The sequence below is a fragment of the Malaclemys terrapin genome, chromosome 10 (genome assembly GCF_027887155.1).
Source record: "Malaclemys terrapin pileata isolate rMalTer1 chromosome 10, rMalTer1.hap1, whole genome shotgun sequence".
Taxonomy (NCBI): domain Eukaryota; kingdom Metazoa; phylum Chordata; order Testudines; family Emydidae; genus Malaclemys; species Malaclemys terrapin.
The window spans coordinates 31,107,924-31,124,258 of record NC_071514.1 but is presented as its reverse complement, the minus strand read 5'-3'; the positions used below and the strand labels follow the sequence as shown (position 1 = coordinate 31,124,258).

Below are 16,335 nucleotides of genomic sequence, written 5' to 3'. Positions count from 1 at the left end.
CTGAGATGGAAGTTAGATAGCAACTTCCTGTTGAGAGACAGCCAGGGTTTCAAACCTGGCTCTGCTGATGACATTTGGAGGTTGCTATAATTTGAGAGACAGTGGGCATAGCTGCGAACTCCAAGGAGCCCCAAAGACCACGCTCCTTGTATGAGCTCCCTGCATCTCCTGCTTCAAATGTCCAGTCCCTCCACCACCTTGTGTCATTCTTAGGCTCTAATGAGCTTCCAAGTAAATTGCTTCACTAGCCACAGTAAGAGAAGTGCTTGCTCAAGTGTACTCCTTCTGCATTGGCATAAATAGAACATCAGTTTCACTCATTGCAGCTATGTCTCTTATCTTTCCTTAATCTTACATCAAAACCTTTACATTTTGAAACGCATTTTGTCAATTGGGTAGGATTTGCCCCAGAATTTAAAGGGCGTTGTATCAGAAACAGTTAGTGTAACGTTTTTCCTTCTTCCTCCCCTACACTGAAAATTCTGTCATGCTTGATTTGCTTACATCGCAGTTTTACAGGGTGGTGTACATGGTGTCATGTCAGTTAAAAAATGTGTAGTAAGCCATCTGTTAAAATATGGAGTTAATTGATTCTATAACGTGTGCACTAGAAGAAAATTACTTCTGAAAATCAAGAGAAATTACATGTAATAAAGCCTTGACCTTAAGAAAGTCTCGAATCTGCATTGAGCAGTACTGTCTTCTGCTGATACAGCACTTTTTGCATAACATAGTTAACATTTTCCCCAATACAACATTTTTTTTATAATGGATCTATTTGCAATGACTTATTTTAAAATGCTATATTTTCATTTAATACACAGTTATTGGCTAGAGATGGAGTGAGCTGGAAGCCCAAATCCAAATAGTACAGGAGCGTGGGGTATATAAAATCCAGACCCAAACATGGATTTAAATTTCACAATTACAGATGACCAAGTAATGAGCAAAACCCTGAATATGAACACCACTGAACTTTGGATGGAGAATGTTGAAATCCAGACCTGAATTTTGCAGCTCAGGTCCATGAATAGTTTTAACTAAAACTTAAAGAAAATATAGATGGACAACCATTAGAGTAGAATAGAAACTGATTCAAATTGTTGACCAAGAGTCAAACTGAATCCAAACTAAAACTGTTTTGTGAAGTTCAAAAGTATTTAACATGTATTTTTCTTTTTCTTATATCTCTGCACCCTTCTGGGTTTGGGCCAATCGCAGAATTAAAAGTTCCAGTTCAATTTTTATTCAAGTGAATATTTGTGAATAATTCTTTGAGTTATTTCCCCAGCTCTACTCAACCATAAAATCAGATCACTGTAATTAGAAGCTTCCATATGGTGCAAAATAGCAGCCATACTAAAGAAAGAGTTGCATTTCACTCATTGCATTCAGTACATTGGCTCAGTTAGTTGTTCATGACACACGTGGTATTTATTGGCTGCAAGAAAACAAATGATCTTAGAATATGCTCATCCTTTTCCACAGCTCCATTTTCATACCTCTTTTTAAGTTAATATAGAAATTAATTATGATTAGACTGATGATTAAAACTATGTGCTACAACTTAATACAAGGGGCAAACAATAGAGGACTAAACAGTAATTTCTAGATGGACTGTTAGGGTTTTATTAATTTTTTTCTGTAGCTGTAGGAAATATTTAACAAATAACCTGCTCTTCTATGGAAGTTGTTAGAATTATCTCTGTTTTCAATAAATTGTTATCTTTAGTGTTATAATTCAATATATATGGTTTCCTGACAGCTTAAGCTTCATTGTGATCAAAGTACATAATTGTCCTCCTGGGTTTTTAAGTTCCAGAATAGTAATTATTTCCCTCATTGCCATGGTGAGAGGTAAACAACGGACCCTCAAGAAACAAACAAATCATTCATAGTAAGCTTTAAAAGTTCAAAGTCATTTTGTGATAATAGCTAGGGCAAGGTCACAATCCTGCACTGAGTACCTGCAGATGCACCCTGGCACCTTCATAGTTCTCAGTGCACAATCAGGGCCACATGTGGTTCATATCAACCATTTGTGCAGGGGCATAATGAGATTTAATCACACAATTAAGCTTCCACGTCTCGTGAGAAATCTATATTGTAGTGGGTCTTTGAGCCTTTCTTCATGATTAATTCATGAAAGTACATCTTGAAATTTGGTCTTATTTTATGAAACAAGTTTATATATTTTTCATGGACTGACTATAACTTTGTCTAATAAGGAATCTAAACCTTGAAAAGCAGCATTTCATAACTGCTGTGGGGAAAAAATTAAATCTCTAATTTTAATTTATGACTGGTTTGGACTTGTAAGTCAGCCATGAAAGTCATTTGAAAAAATATACCTAAAGTAAATAATATACTGTGGGGTTTTTAATAAACACATTAATCTGATGAATGAAGCATGAAATGAGTACATATGTACTGGTTCTATAATATTTAATTTAAACTTTTACTCAGATTTTAAATTAATGTAATGAATGTTTAATAAATATACACAATTTTATAGAAATATAAGTAGCATCCATAGCATCTAAGTACAATACATTGAAAACTACTGCAAGAGAAGGCCAGATCCTCAGTCCTACCACACTGTCTTTGCCCAACTCTGGTGACATAAAGGGCCCATAAAATCATTTCTATTTGCCACTTGACAAATACCCATGTATGTACAGCCACCACTGCTGCTCTGCACTATAATCATCTGCTGTACAAATTATATGATAATCTATTGTTGGATGTACATTGGTGCATTTTCTTTGTTTGTTGTTACAGTTAGTAGGTAAGACAAGGGGAAGAGGAGGAGTGGGATTATCATCCAATCAGTAGCAGCACTCAGAATTTTTGCCACAAATCCTTCATGTGAATAAACAACATTAAATGGTTAAATAGCCTGCTTCCCTAGCTGAATGTGGGTTGATTTCTAAGTACCAACTACCAGGGGAAGAGGAGGGAAAGCAATTTAAGCTGGCTCCTTCCACCGTCTACTCCGTAATCCACCCAGTTCCATAGGCCTCCCATATAACAGCAGAAAACACCGTTGTCAAACTTTCGCAGTGTTTCTTAGGCACTTTGTTTTAATTACTGTTTCTCTCTGAAAACCAAATTGAGACCCGGTGTAAGTCTATAAGTCTGACCACAAAATATAAAACCCTACATGGGGAAAAGAAATTTGATGACGTAGCAGAACTTCTGCTGACCTCAGTGATGCAGCACCAGGCCCTCCAGGAGAGAAATATATAAGGCCAATACTCCCTACTACAGATTAGTGCTATTCTGCCCTACTAGAATGAGCTTTCCACTGTTCATATCATTACTTTTTAAACCCCACTCTCAGACAGAACTCCTTCTTTAAATCCTCATGAGACTTTAGGACTTCCTCGTCTATACTGCAAAAAAAAGACCCACAGCAGCTAGTCGCAAAGCCCAGGTCAGCTGACTTGGGCTTGCGCTGTGGGGCTCAAAATAGCAATGTAGTAGTTCAGGCTTGGAGTGGAGCCCAGACTCCAAGACTCTCCTCCTCTCGCCAAGTTTCAGAGCCCGGGCTCCAGACTGAACCCAGATGTGGACACTGCTAATATTAGCCCCATAGTGCAAGTCCGAGTCAGTTGACCCTGGCTCTAAGACTCATTGCTGCAGAGGGGTTTTTGCTGTGTACCCTAGATACAAAGGTTGACATTGTTCTCCTATGTCTTATTAACTCAATTATTGTTTGTAGGTAACTGCAGAATCGTATTTCACAAGTTTGGTGACAATTCACGCTCGTATGTTTGAGCGCAGGTCTAGTGCTTTATATTAAACAGTGGCTACATTGCGTTCCATTATCATTAAAGGAAATGGGATTTCTATCCTGAATTGCAGAAAAGTAGAACTGCAAACAGTGTGGAATATAACCCTGGAATATTTCTTTTGTTGCAGTCCTGAGTGCAAACCTCCAATGGCTGACAGTTTGGATAACAACAGCACTGTTTTCCAAATGTGGACTAAATGATAGGAATCAGATTATACAACAAATGGAAGATTTTTCACATACAAACATACACAGATGCATACATGTGTGTGTCCGTCCATCCGTGTCTCTCTCTATACCTAGGTCCCTTCCCTATTGGAGTAGGAGAGAATTGCTACAAAAACCACAACAATTCTTGTTATTGTTTCCGGGACCGTTATTAGGCTGGGACTGAGACACTGAAATGAGGAAGGGAGATACTATGGTGATGGGCTCTAGAGAAAACCGAAGATGGATAGGCAGGATAGTTAAGATTAATGTTTTTTTAATTGAACAGAAGCAAAATATTTTATTACTATGCTTCACTATAACCGAGTATAACAACAATTTTAAACCCCTATGCACACCAAGATATCAGTATGCCTAAACTTTAATAACTCTTAAGTGTTGAGCCTGTGTTTTCTGTGAAGAGCCTAGCACAGTTATTTTGGCCTGGATTGCAGTGTTCATATCCCAAGAGCAAAGCCCGAGGAATTCTGAAACTTGGTCCTTTCAAGCAGTTGATAAAAGTTAGGCTTCATTAAGTCAAAAATATAATTGTCTTTTGGAAATTTTACAATGTTTTACTTTTCTGGGAGCAGATTTATGCAGAAGAGTGTGCAGGGAGAAAAGCGAAACCCATTCATAATTCTGGGAGATCCGCATTTATTTCCTGAGTACCAGGCTAGAAATGCATACTTGCATAATTTAATTCTAATATGAATGATACAGTGATGGACAGTGCTGTAGTTTCTTAGAAAAACTGATGTCTTAATTTTGTGAGACTGTATTAAAAAAAAAAAAAAAAGCCGAAAAGCAGTATATGATGACTCACATGTCAAAGTTATATGCAGCCATTTGATCAAGGCAGATCCTCCTGCCTCATTTTATTTTTTTAACATTTTTGTTTTCATTTGCATTCTAGTTGCTGGATTCTCTAACTGTCTGTAGCGCTTATGCACCAGGCCAAAAGAGAAACACTTAATTTGATTGTGCAGTTTTACGTGTTCCTTCATGCATGGCCCAATGCTACACTTCAAGGACATAAGTAAATGATGAATAGCCTCTCAGGCACTGCTAGGGTATAGATTTCATATCACCTAAAATAAAGGCGAGAGCTCCTGGGTGAAAGTCCTTTCTCTGAAGGACATAACCAGGGCCGGCTCTAGGATTTTTGCTGCCCCAAGCAAAAACAATTTTGGCCGCCCCCCGTTTTTTTCTTACCCCACCCCCGGCCCCGCCTCAACTCCGCCCCTTCCCCAAATCCCCAGCCCTGCCTCCTCCCCCCAGGCTCTCAAGCCTAGGAGGGAAGGGAAGAAGCAGCACGCGCGCTGCGGCCACTCAGGGTCTCCCCCCCCCCCCAGGCTCTCAAACCTGGGAGGGAGGGTGAGCAGCGGCGCGTGAATCAGCTGTTTCGCGCGCCGCAGCTGCTTGGGATCTCGCCATCCCTCCCAGGCTTGAGAGCCTGGGAGGGACGGGGAGATCCCGAACGGCTCTCAAGCCTGGGAGGGAGGGTGAGCAGCGGCGCGCGAATCAGCTGTTTCGCGCGCCGTGGTGCGCAAGCAGCAGCAGCGGAGGTGAGCTAGGGTGGCCGAGGCACATTTTTAGGGACAGCATGGCCGGCGCCAGAATGCCGCCCCTAGAAATGTGCCGCCCCAAGCACCAGCTTATTTTGCTGGTGCCTAGAGCCGGCCCTGGACATAACGTATCTATGGATATATAGCACGATCACAATGCTGTGTCTGAAAAATACAACAGGTCACTTAATGATTAATGTTAGACTCTGGAAAGCTATCTTTTATTTTGTTTACATCAGTACTTATAGGTAAATATTTATAATCAGGAAAAAACAAATCTAAAACCTTTTAGATGCACAATTACATTTCAAAACCTATAGCTTTACAAACTGAAGTATGTAGTGGGGGTGTAGCCATGTCGGTCCTAGGATGTTAGAGAGACAAGGTGGATGAGGTAATATCTTTTATTGGACCAGCAGTTGGCTCTCTAACACGCTAGGACCAACATGGCTACAACAATACTGTATACTTCTAAAGCTTTTAAAGCTGTATGTTTTGTTATTACCTCACCCACCTTGTCTCTCTAAGCTGTAGAAGTGACTGATGCAGAGTGGCTTTGCTGAAATTTGGATCCAACATGCCAGCTATTAAGGAGTGCTCCCAGCACATTGCATGACCCATCTTCTAATTTTTACGGGACTGAGTAGTTCCCCACTGATTTAAAGAGTTTGTACTGTACACATTTTAGAATAACTATTATTATAGGATTATGAAAGGATGACAGTGATTGTTTGATCAAGTCCTGACTCTGCAGGTCTCTGCTCTAATTGTACAGGTCTGTCACATCTTATGCGCATTTAACATGTGCGATTTCAATTTTACGCAGTCGGCAAAAAAAACAAAAAAACAAAAACAAAAAAAAAGAGAAAAACAACAATTTCAATACTATACCTGTAGTGCGGGCGATTTCGCCTGCCATTGAACTCAATGGGGTTTTGACTATACGCGGTTTTCGCTTTACGTGGTAACCGTGGAACGGAACCCCCGCATAAAATGAGACAGACTTGTACAAGTAGAGAATTATCGTATTAATCCACTGTTACAAAAAATATTTCCAAAAGTTACCCAATCCCAGCTGCTTAAAACAGTCTTCAGACTATGAATTGTAATTGTCTTTTGTTTTTTCCTGTGTATGAAGTTGTTCCCTCATTCTGTGTGTATTTTAAATTGATCCACTCACCTAATCATATTTTAGAATAATGTATATTTTTAATCATGGCAGAGTTTAAATTGACATTGGCTCCTACTGTCACAAAAATGAAAAGCATATACATATACAATAGGCAACATAACCAAATTTATTTAGGAGCAGAGCATCATCATCCTTCAAAATTCATAGCTGATTTGCATCCATCAGGAAATCAGATTTTCCCACATCAGACTATCCTAATTTTTCTGATTTCAGCATGTAGAGATTTAAATGATAAGAAATGGCACTTTTCAGGTCAGTTGTGCTGCAATAATAGAACTAATAGTAGGATGGGAGAGACTCATTCTACAAAGTATGAGCAGAGAAGGAGAGGTGATAATCCTTAAATTAACACTACTGATTCACTGGATAAAAAGTGAACCACTTCTGTACTGTCTCATCTAAGATTGAAGATGTCTCTCTGGACTGTTTTGGTTTGTTTTTTCTAGTTTAAGAGAAAGTCATGATGGGATTGGCTGATCTAGGTTAGTCGTAGAAAGGCTGCCAAAAAAGCTGGGGGACATTTTCAAAAAATTCAGGATTTTTACTGATGTCAATATTCAAAACATTCAGCCAGCTGTTGCTGTTTATATATAATCTTATCTAATGGGTAAAAGTGGTGGATGCCAGCATTTGACTTGTGTGCCAGGTCACACAAGAATTTGTAGAGGATTATCAGTAGTGGATGAGAGTCCTTTTGAGGCTGAGAAGAATGTCCAGTACTAGACTTGTTTTCCAAACAAAAGGTATTATTTTGGGGCTTACTCTTTTGCAGGGGGAGATGGATCACTGGAGAAATAACTTGTCTGGAGAAGTGAAAGGAAGACAGTTTTTTCATGGGGTGAAAGATCTACTATTGCAATGGTCTGGAGGGGCAGCCTAAAAGCAGATTATCTAGAAGTTTGAGATAGGTTGCTGCAAATATCACAAAGCAAGAGGGTTTATTAGCAGACAGTCACCGGTCAACATTATCTAGAATTATATGAGACTGTTCTAGACCAGTGGTTTTCAACCTTTTTTTCCATTTGTGGACCCCTAAAAATTTTCAAATGGTGGTGTAGGCCCCTTTGTAAATCTTACACGCAATCTGCAGATCCCTAGGGATCTGCAGACCACAGGTTGAAAACCAGTGTCCTATGGTAACAACAACCATTTGCAGCCCCCTTAGACGTAGTCTACGGACCTCCAAGCGTCCGCGGACCACTGGTTGAAACCCATTGCTCTAGACTGAATTGCCTACTTTTACCTCCCTATGTACTGCCTGTTTCTTGAAATGGTTTGTATTAATTTGCTTACTGTGTATGTGTAGTGGCTTTACATATCTGGGAGCCCATATTTGCCCTGGAGGGACTCATGGTGTGATCTAGCTCTACTGTGAAACTGTGTCCAGCTAGGTTTTCCAGAGCTGTTGAGGGCACTTCAGGAGTAATTCCTCCTGTCCCCCTGCTGAGAGACACAATTAATAAGTGACTATGCATCAAGTCCATGCAAGCTGCATAAATAAGGCTGTAAACACATTTCATTTATTGGAAGGTGAAACCAGAGCATGAAAATATAAAATCAAGGCAGGATAGGGCAGGAACATGTAACTAAGGCATCGTGCACACACATACACACACACACACAATCTCTCTCTCTCTCTCCACAGCGGTTCTTTAATATCACACATTCCAACTGTTGCATTGAATTAGGACTGCTCTTATGTGTAGCAATGACCATGCAATAGAGTGGGTAAGGGATATTTCCTAATGCACCTCAATAAAGTTGAAAGCAACAGCACATTAGTCTTTGTAAGGGACAGTCTTTTAACATAGTCAATTTTGTTGCCGATTTTGATCTTGTGTCTGCAATTTTAATGCAGTTTTGTATGAGAGGACATTAAGGATTATGATTACACATCTAATACATTCTTGCATTATGTAGTCTATAGTATATCAAATCATGGGATGCTTCTGTGGCCCAGTCTTTCCAGCTTGCTGGCCAAACATATTTTTTCAGAAAGTTGAAGAGCCTCCAAATCAATACTGTGGAATGCACGCCCTGCCTTGTTCTGCATTTGCTTTGGGCCACTCAGGCAGTGCAAATGAAGTGAAAACCATCCACAAGTCTCCTGCTGATGATTTCCCCTAGCAACGAGGGTCCCAGTAGGCACATATCTTGGACGTAGCTAGTCTTAACGTGTCCCTCTCTGCAGCCAATGGTGCAACGGGCATTTTGGAAAGGGGTGTGTTGGAGGTAAGAAGGCAAGGGGCCAAAGCACACTCAGACTATCCCTGGCCCATGTGTGTTCTCAGGGGTCAGTTGGTAGCTGGTACAAGTTAGAACAGTCCCCAAGCAGCTTGTTATTGCTTCTCCTCTTTTTCCCCTTTACTCAGCTGCCTAGGATAGCTGTATGGGGAAGAGGTACTTTGCTAGCCACTCCTCTAGGGTGACCAAATATCCCAATTTTATAGGGACAAATCCCAATATTTCGGGCTTTTTCTTATATAGGTGCCAATTACCCCCCACCCGCGTCCCAATTTTTCACACTTACTATCTGGTCACCCTACTAGGCTCAGGCACAGGCAGTCAGTTCTTGTGTCTCTCCCCCTTGGGTGCCTACAGCCCAGCAAAGAATCAGGAAACAGAGCAGCCAGAATAGCCTTAGGTTATGGGTAGGGATTGCTTTTCAATTCATAGTCAAATGTACCTTTTCTTCTTAACACAGTCAGCTTTGAGGGTTACAAGTGGTTGCTGGGCCACAACTCGGACACCTCTGTAATTCATATGATAAAATTTCAGGAATGTGTCTGTGTGAGTCACTCTGAAGCCTACAATATCTGTAGAGTCACCTGATCTGGTCCAGGGGCCCTGGGCTTAACCTGTCCACAGGGACCAGCTACCCTGTGACAGTTAGTGTCCAAGATACAGTTTTAAATACATCTCTACCCCAATATAACGCAGCCCGATATAACACTAATTCGGCTATAACACAGTAAAGCAGTGCTCCAGGGGGGCAGGGCTGCGCACTCCGGCAGATCAAAGCAAGTTTGATATAACGCGGTTTCACCTATAAAGCGGTAAGATTTTTTGGCTCCCGAGGACAGCGTTATATCTGGGTAGAGGTGTATGTCATGAAATGAGCAACGGTCCTGTAAAGCTGCTACTGAGCTCTCTATCAAGTCGTGTTAATGCTCAAGGAGTTAGTTTCCAAAAGAGCGGTAGAGGTATTAGTATAATTTTTGCTATTGCACTTCATCAGATAGAAGTTGCTTTTTAAGCAGAACTATTAAGCGGCGCTTTGTATCTTTAAAAATTAAATAATAAAAAGTCCGAGGCAAAAGAGTCAGGATTCCAGAGGCAGGATGACCATAGTGGCTGGCTACAAGCATAGGTGCTGAAACTAGGTGCTGCTGCACCACCCGGCTTGAAGTGGTTTCCTTATATACAGGGTTTACAGTTTGGTTCAATAGTTCTCAGCACCCCCACTATAGAAATTGTTCCAGTCTCCCTGGCTACAAGTGAGTCAAGTGTGCCACTACCACAGCATTTAACTGCCCCTCTCAGAAGATGTGTCCCACTGTGAAGATTTGAGAAAGGGGGACCTGAACATCTAAAACATCTATTATGAAACCAATAAACTGTGAAGGTGCAAGTGGTGGCATCAGGTGGTGTTTGAATGGAAGACAAATTGAATATATTACAATAGAGAGAGAGAGATGTCTAGCTTGTCCTTAATACTGTCTTGCAAAAACAGAAATAAACCAGTTTGAAAGATACTCATTTCCATATGGGACTTCACTTAAGCTGCTTTTCTAACTCCCTCCCCCAAAATCCGTGTAACTGGTAGATGAATGTAATGGTTAGGTTGAAAGAATAGCAGCGCAGTGGTTTCTATTAAAGGCCACATGAAGCAGGCCTCTTTATTGCCAATATAATCCGATGCAGATGTGTCAATATTTTATAAACCACAGACTTGTTAATATCAACTGAAAAATCATGGTAGCCACAAACTGGCTGAAAAGCAAGAGAGCATCTCGTGCTCCTAGAAGGAATGGCTATTGATGGATGGGAATGACTGTCAATCTACAGAGATGTCCTTCTATGGTAATCAAATGCCCCTTGATTTACTGTAAACATTTATGAACACCAATCTTTAGGGTTTTAAATTAGCAGTTTCCTGGTCTGTGTTGAAGTACAATTGAGCCGTCCCTTAAGAAATACATAGGTCTTGCATGTTTTAGGTGTTTGTAAGTCTACTTGAAGTGCTTTAACTTATCACTGTTGTATTAGTACCAAAAATATTCTGTACAAGGCAGGTGACAGGTTGTTATTTCACAGCCCATAGAAACAGGAGTTGCTAAAAACAATAACTCGTTATTTCCAATTTTATCTCTCCCAAAGCTATCCAGTGGCTCTTTAAATTAAGCTATTCAAATGCGTATTTAATTTTGAAAAGACTGGTTTGGGTTGTTAAGCATGTACCAATTGGCTATTGAATTCATGTAGTATTACCAAGTTCATTTAGTAATCGATCTACAGTACATTTATTGCATATTGTACAATAACTTTTAATCCTGAATGACTGTTTTAATTGAATTTAATGAGACAATTATGGTCTGATAATGAAATAATTGATTATTAAAAAGAAGAACAGGAGTACTTGTGGTACCTTAGAGACTAACAAATTTATTAGAGCATAAGCTTTCGTGGACATACAGTTATATGCATCCGAAGAAGTGGGCTGTAGTCCACGAAAGCTTATGCTCTAATAAATTTGTTAGTCTCTAAGGTGCCACAAGTACTCCTGTTCTTCTTTTTGCGGATACAGACTAACACGGCTGCTACTCTGAAACCTTGATTATTAAAGACACATTTATTGATGCTCACCAAAACTATTGTATGTGGTGTTTGTATGCTTCTACTACTGCAAGCAAGCTTCAGTATGTTTATTTGTAATAATAAGCATTAACGTGATATCTGATTACATGATATCAAATTTGTATTTGAGAGCCTTAATTTTAAAAGCATTGCCAGCTATCCTACTACTATAGATATTTTTCATCTTCTCTTGCAAATGGATTGTGTGTATGTAGTATTTTTAAAGAAAGTTATTTTAAAATAGCTATACACTATTATAACATGCAAAAATAGTGGTGTGGGAAAATCATGCCACTGATTTGTGCAAACAAATTTCCTTATCCAAATTGCTGCTTATCTCATCAGTATCATTTCCAAAAGGAGGAGAGGATAAAGCCAGGAAAAGACATTATAAGTATATGTTAATTGATTGATCAGCCACCAACTGCTGACTTCATTACCTACGATATTAATTGCAATTTTCACAACTGACAGCCTTTCAAAAAGGATGTGGGGAAATGTACAAACTAAACAAACTATTAATAATCACCTGCCCCATAGGGTTTTTACAATAACTAGTTCTGATCCCTTTGTTTACATAAAGAACATAAAGGTGCCCATTTAAACGCAAAAGAAATAATATCTGAAAACATGCTCCACCCAGCTGGCACACACAAATCTGTGAACCAGGAATTCTGAGTTTCTAGTCTTGGCTTTGACACTGACACACTCTCTCTCTCTCTGCTTTAATTAGCTGACTTAGGGGCAAATTTTCAGATTTTATGTAGGTCTCTAAAGATGCAGGTGGGTGCCTAGTGGGATTTTCAAAAGTGCTGGAGCAGGTGCCTAACCTGCTTGAGTGCTTTTAAAGATCGCATTAGGTGCGTAGGTATATTTAAGTGCCTAAATGCCTTGGACAATATGGCCCTTAACATCTCTGTATCTCATTTTCACAATCTGCAAAATCTACCTCATAGGGTATTGCAGGGATAAACTAGTTAATATTTGTAAAAGGTGAAAAGCTAAACAAAAATATTGACCGTGGGCTGGACTCTGCTCTCATTTACAATCATTCTACATTGGTATAACTACTGATTTTAATTGACTTATCCTGATTTGCATTAGTGTGAGAGAGAGGATAATCAGGCCTGAAAACATTCCATTAATTCATTCTCCAGTATTTAGTCAGAAGTAAAAACAGAACCTTTGTATATTGGAGCTGACTTACCTAGGATACATGCTTTGTCTGAGTAACACAAGTGGAACTCTTTTGTCTTATTAGATGTTTTTTGTAATGATGTAGTCTGTCTTCTGTTTATATAGTGCCAATGGTCATTAAATTAAACACAGTATTTGAGAATAGCATAAAAAAATTAATCCAAAGGACTCTTGCTGTCTTTCATTTCAGCCTTTGGTATATCTGGAGAATGTTTTCAATGTGATTTCCCCACCATCTCTTCCTATCACAACTTCTTCATTTCTTCAACTTCTGGTTTTGCGAGTAGTGTTACATGGGGAGGATGGACTTGCAATGGGCTCTGAAAACCTCCAGAGTTATCCATCATCCCTGTAGCCTCCTACATATGTGCGTTCAACCTGCCTTAACACATACTCTCCTGTTTTAACAGACCCTTTCTTTTCAGGTCGACTGAACTGGTGGTCCACAGTGTGTACAAGTTGCAAACGTCTTCTTCCATTGGCTACAACAGGTGATGGAAACTGCCTCTTACATGCTGCCTCATTAGGTAAGGGAAAGTCTGGATTGGCTGCTTCTGGTACATAAAACCTTTTATTGAAGGTTTGCTACTTTCCTGTATTTCCATCAAAGGTTTTTGGGTGCAAAGGCCTTTTGCTAAAAGGGTGCCTCTTTGGGTACAACCACTCTGCAAATAAAACCCTGCAGCAGCTAGTCTCAGAGTCTAGGTCAACTGACTTGGGCTCACGCTGTGGGGCTAAAAATAGCAGTATAGACGTCCCGCTTGTGCTGAAGCCCGGACTCTGAAATCCAGCAAGTAGGGAGGGTCTCTTTTTAGCCCCATCATATGAGGCCCCCAGCCTGAGTCAGTTGACTGGACTCTTGAGACTCTCTCGTTTTTTTTCTTTGTTTGTTTCTGGAGGGGGGTTTTGCAGTGTAAACATACCTTTATATAAGCTTCTCTATTCTTCAGCTTCTCCCTGTAGCAATGTTTGCAATAAGTATCTATCTATACAGCTTGCATGATGAAGATAGAAGTTTTCAGCTTGCTTTCTAAGATGGAGTTGAAACAGCAAGATAAACCCTAGCCTCTAAGCTAGTGTACATCTTCTATAATGGGCCTGATCCTGCAGTCCTGTGCAGGCAAAACTCCTGTTGGCTTCAATAGGATTTTGGTTGCATCATAAACACAGGTTCAAGCCCATAATCCTCTGATGTTTGTTAAACGTCCACCCTACTATCATTAAGAATACAAATGCAAATATTTTTGGTGTGTCCAGTCTTTGGGAAGGATAATTGTATGGGTGAGAGAGATTAAGGTAAATTACACTCTTTCCTATGTATTTACAATTGATTTAAAGCAATATTTTGTACAACTGCAAAGTTTTGTACAAAGGGCACCACAAGAAAGCCCAGCGACTACATACTTGGAAGTGTAATATGCTGTTTATTTCCTAATAATCACTTTTGTGCTGAAATATTGCACCAGTAAGACTCCAAAAAGTGACCTTTCTCTTAAAAGCATGGTTATTTTGTAATCATTTTGCATCATTTTGTTTTTGAAACATAAAGTAAGAAATAACAAGAAAACAGATTTGAATACTCTCAAAGTATCTTTTATAAATAGTGTTGTTTATCCAATTCATCTCAGCTACAAGGGATTGTAAATTATTTACAGCAATTGGTCAGGGCATTTTGACTTGCACACTTTGGAACAAAAATATTTAATGCCAATGGCTGGCAGCATAATAAATTAAACATGGCTGCCTACGGGTGCTTGTCATGGTGAGATCTCTGATTCTCTTTTATTATAGGTTACTATTCTCACTTACATGAAGACATATATTTTTGTTATCTTAAGAGTTTGGAAGCCTGTGGCTGCTTGTATTTTTAGGCTTCCAATAGTCATGAGTGCCTGTCTCTTTACAGGGACTTAGATACCAATGGACATGTATCATCTCTGCTGCATGACAGTGCAAGCCTGTGGGTGTCTGTGCTTGAGATAGCCACAAGTGCCTGTTGTTATCCTTAGCACTCTGATGCCTGCACATTCAGTTAACTCTGGATCTAAAATGAAGACCTGTGCATTGAATGTTCATTTCCTTATAGCAACGTTGAAGTCATGCAAAAACAAAATTACCAGACAACTCAAAGCCATAGTCAATTCTTAACCAGACTTTAAACTTTGCTAGAATTCAGCATTATTCTTCATTAGCCTATTTATGCTGACAGTTTTCATTAGGAAAGCTTGAAAGTAATTAATAGGAATCATTAGCTAGTAAGATTTATAATGTGCACTGCTTTTTTCTTTTTTTTTTTTTAGCAGTGTTATTTATGTTTCATGCAACTGATTGTTTCTATTTCATAACTGGATCTCTGTTACTCGGTACATTTTTGCGCTCTAGGGATGTGGGGATTTCATGACAGGGATCTTGTGTTACGGAAAGCACTCTACACCATGATGAGAAGTGGAGCTGAAAGGGAAGCATTGAAGAGAAGATGGAGATGGCAACAGACACAACAGAATAAAGAGGTCTGTGTAGCCTAGAGAGTTTAAACCATTGTGTAACTGATATCATTTAGGGCAACGTTTTTATTCCTACCTCTGAGGTTCTATGAAAAAGCTTTTGGTCTTACTGAATTCCTTGTGCATCTATTTTGCACATGTAGACAAATATTTCTGCATGAAAATCAGGCATGCAAAAGCAGATGAATGTTTACACCCACAAAGTTACATATGCATAGCTTTACACCTACAAAATCTACGGCTGGTTTGGGGCCACCTGAATATTTGGGGCTCCAAATTTAAATATATTATTTATAGAGATGTTAAATGATTAAAAATAATCACAATTATAAGATTTAAAAAAAAGTTTGTTTTTTTACATAACTGCACTCAAAAACAAAACAATGTAAAACTTTAGAGCCTACAAATTGAAGAATGAAGGGACATACGAATGTTTAGCGCATCTGGCACATAAATACTTTGCAACACCAGCTACAACAGTGCCATGCAAACACCTGTTCTCACTTTCAGGTAACGTAAATAAGAAGCAGGCAGCATTATCTCCCGTAAATGTAAACAAACTTGTTTGTCTTATTATTAGCTGAACAAAAAATAGGACTGAGTGGACATATCAGAGATAAATTGAAAAATACTAGTTCTTTTGTTTCTTTTTTACGTTGCAAATATTTGTAATCAAAAATAATAATATAAAGTGAGCACTATACACTTTGTATTCTGTGTTGTAATTGATATCAATATATTTGAAAATTTCAACATTCAAAAATATTTATAATAAATTTAAATTGGTATTATATTATATTATTGTTTAATAGTGCAATTAAAACTGCGATTAATTGTGACGATTTTTGTAATCTAGTTAATTTGTTTTGCGTTAATCGCATTCATTAACTGATTAATTGACAGCCCTAATTATCTACTGAAAATTACATTACAAAAAAATGAAGACTGTAGATTAAGTCACAAAGGAAAAGAAAATGTCAGTTAAGGACCAAACCTCTATGCTGAGAAAATTGA

General features: G+C 39.0%; 1 protein-coding gene across 4 annotated transcripts in view; it reads left to right on the top strand.

Annotated features, from left to right (window-relative positions):
• OTUD7A (OTU deubiquitinase 7A) overlaps positions 1-16,335 on the top strand; it is a 275,367-nt gene that overhangs the window by 202,590 nt on the left and 56,442 nt on the right. For all 4 annotated transcript variants that reach the window (XR_008446571.1, XM_054043157.1, XM_054043158.1 and 1 more), the window contains exons 7-8: positions 13,243-13,344; positions 15,200-15,327. Coding sequence is in view for 3 of the 4 variants with exons in the window: in XM_054043157.1 (XP_053899132.1) it covers positions 13,243-13,344; positions 15,200-15,327 (230 nt within the window). In the remaining variant the exon portion in view is untranslated. The remainder of the gene's footprint in view (positions 1-13,242; positions 13,345-15,199; positions 15,328-16,335) is intronic.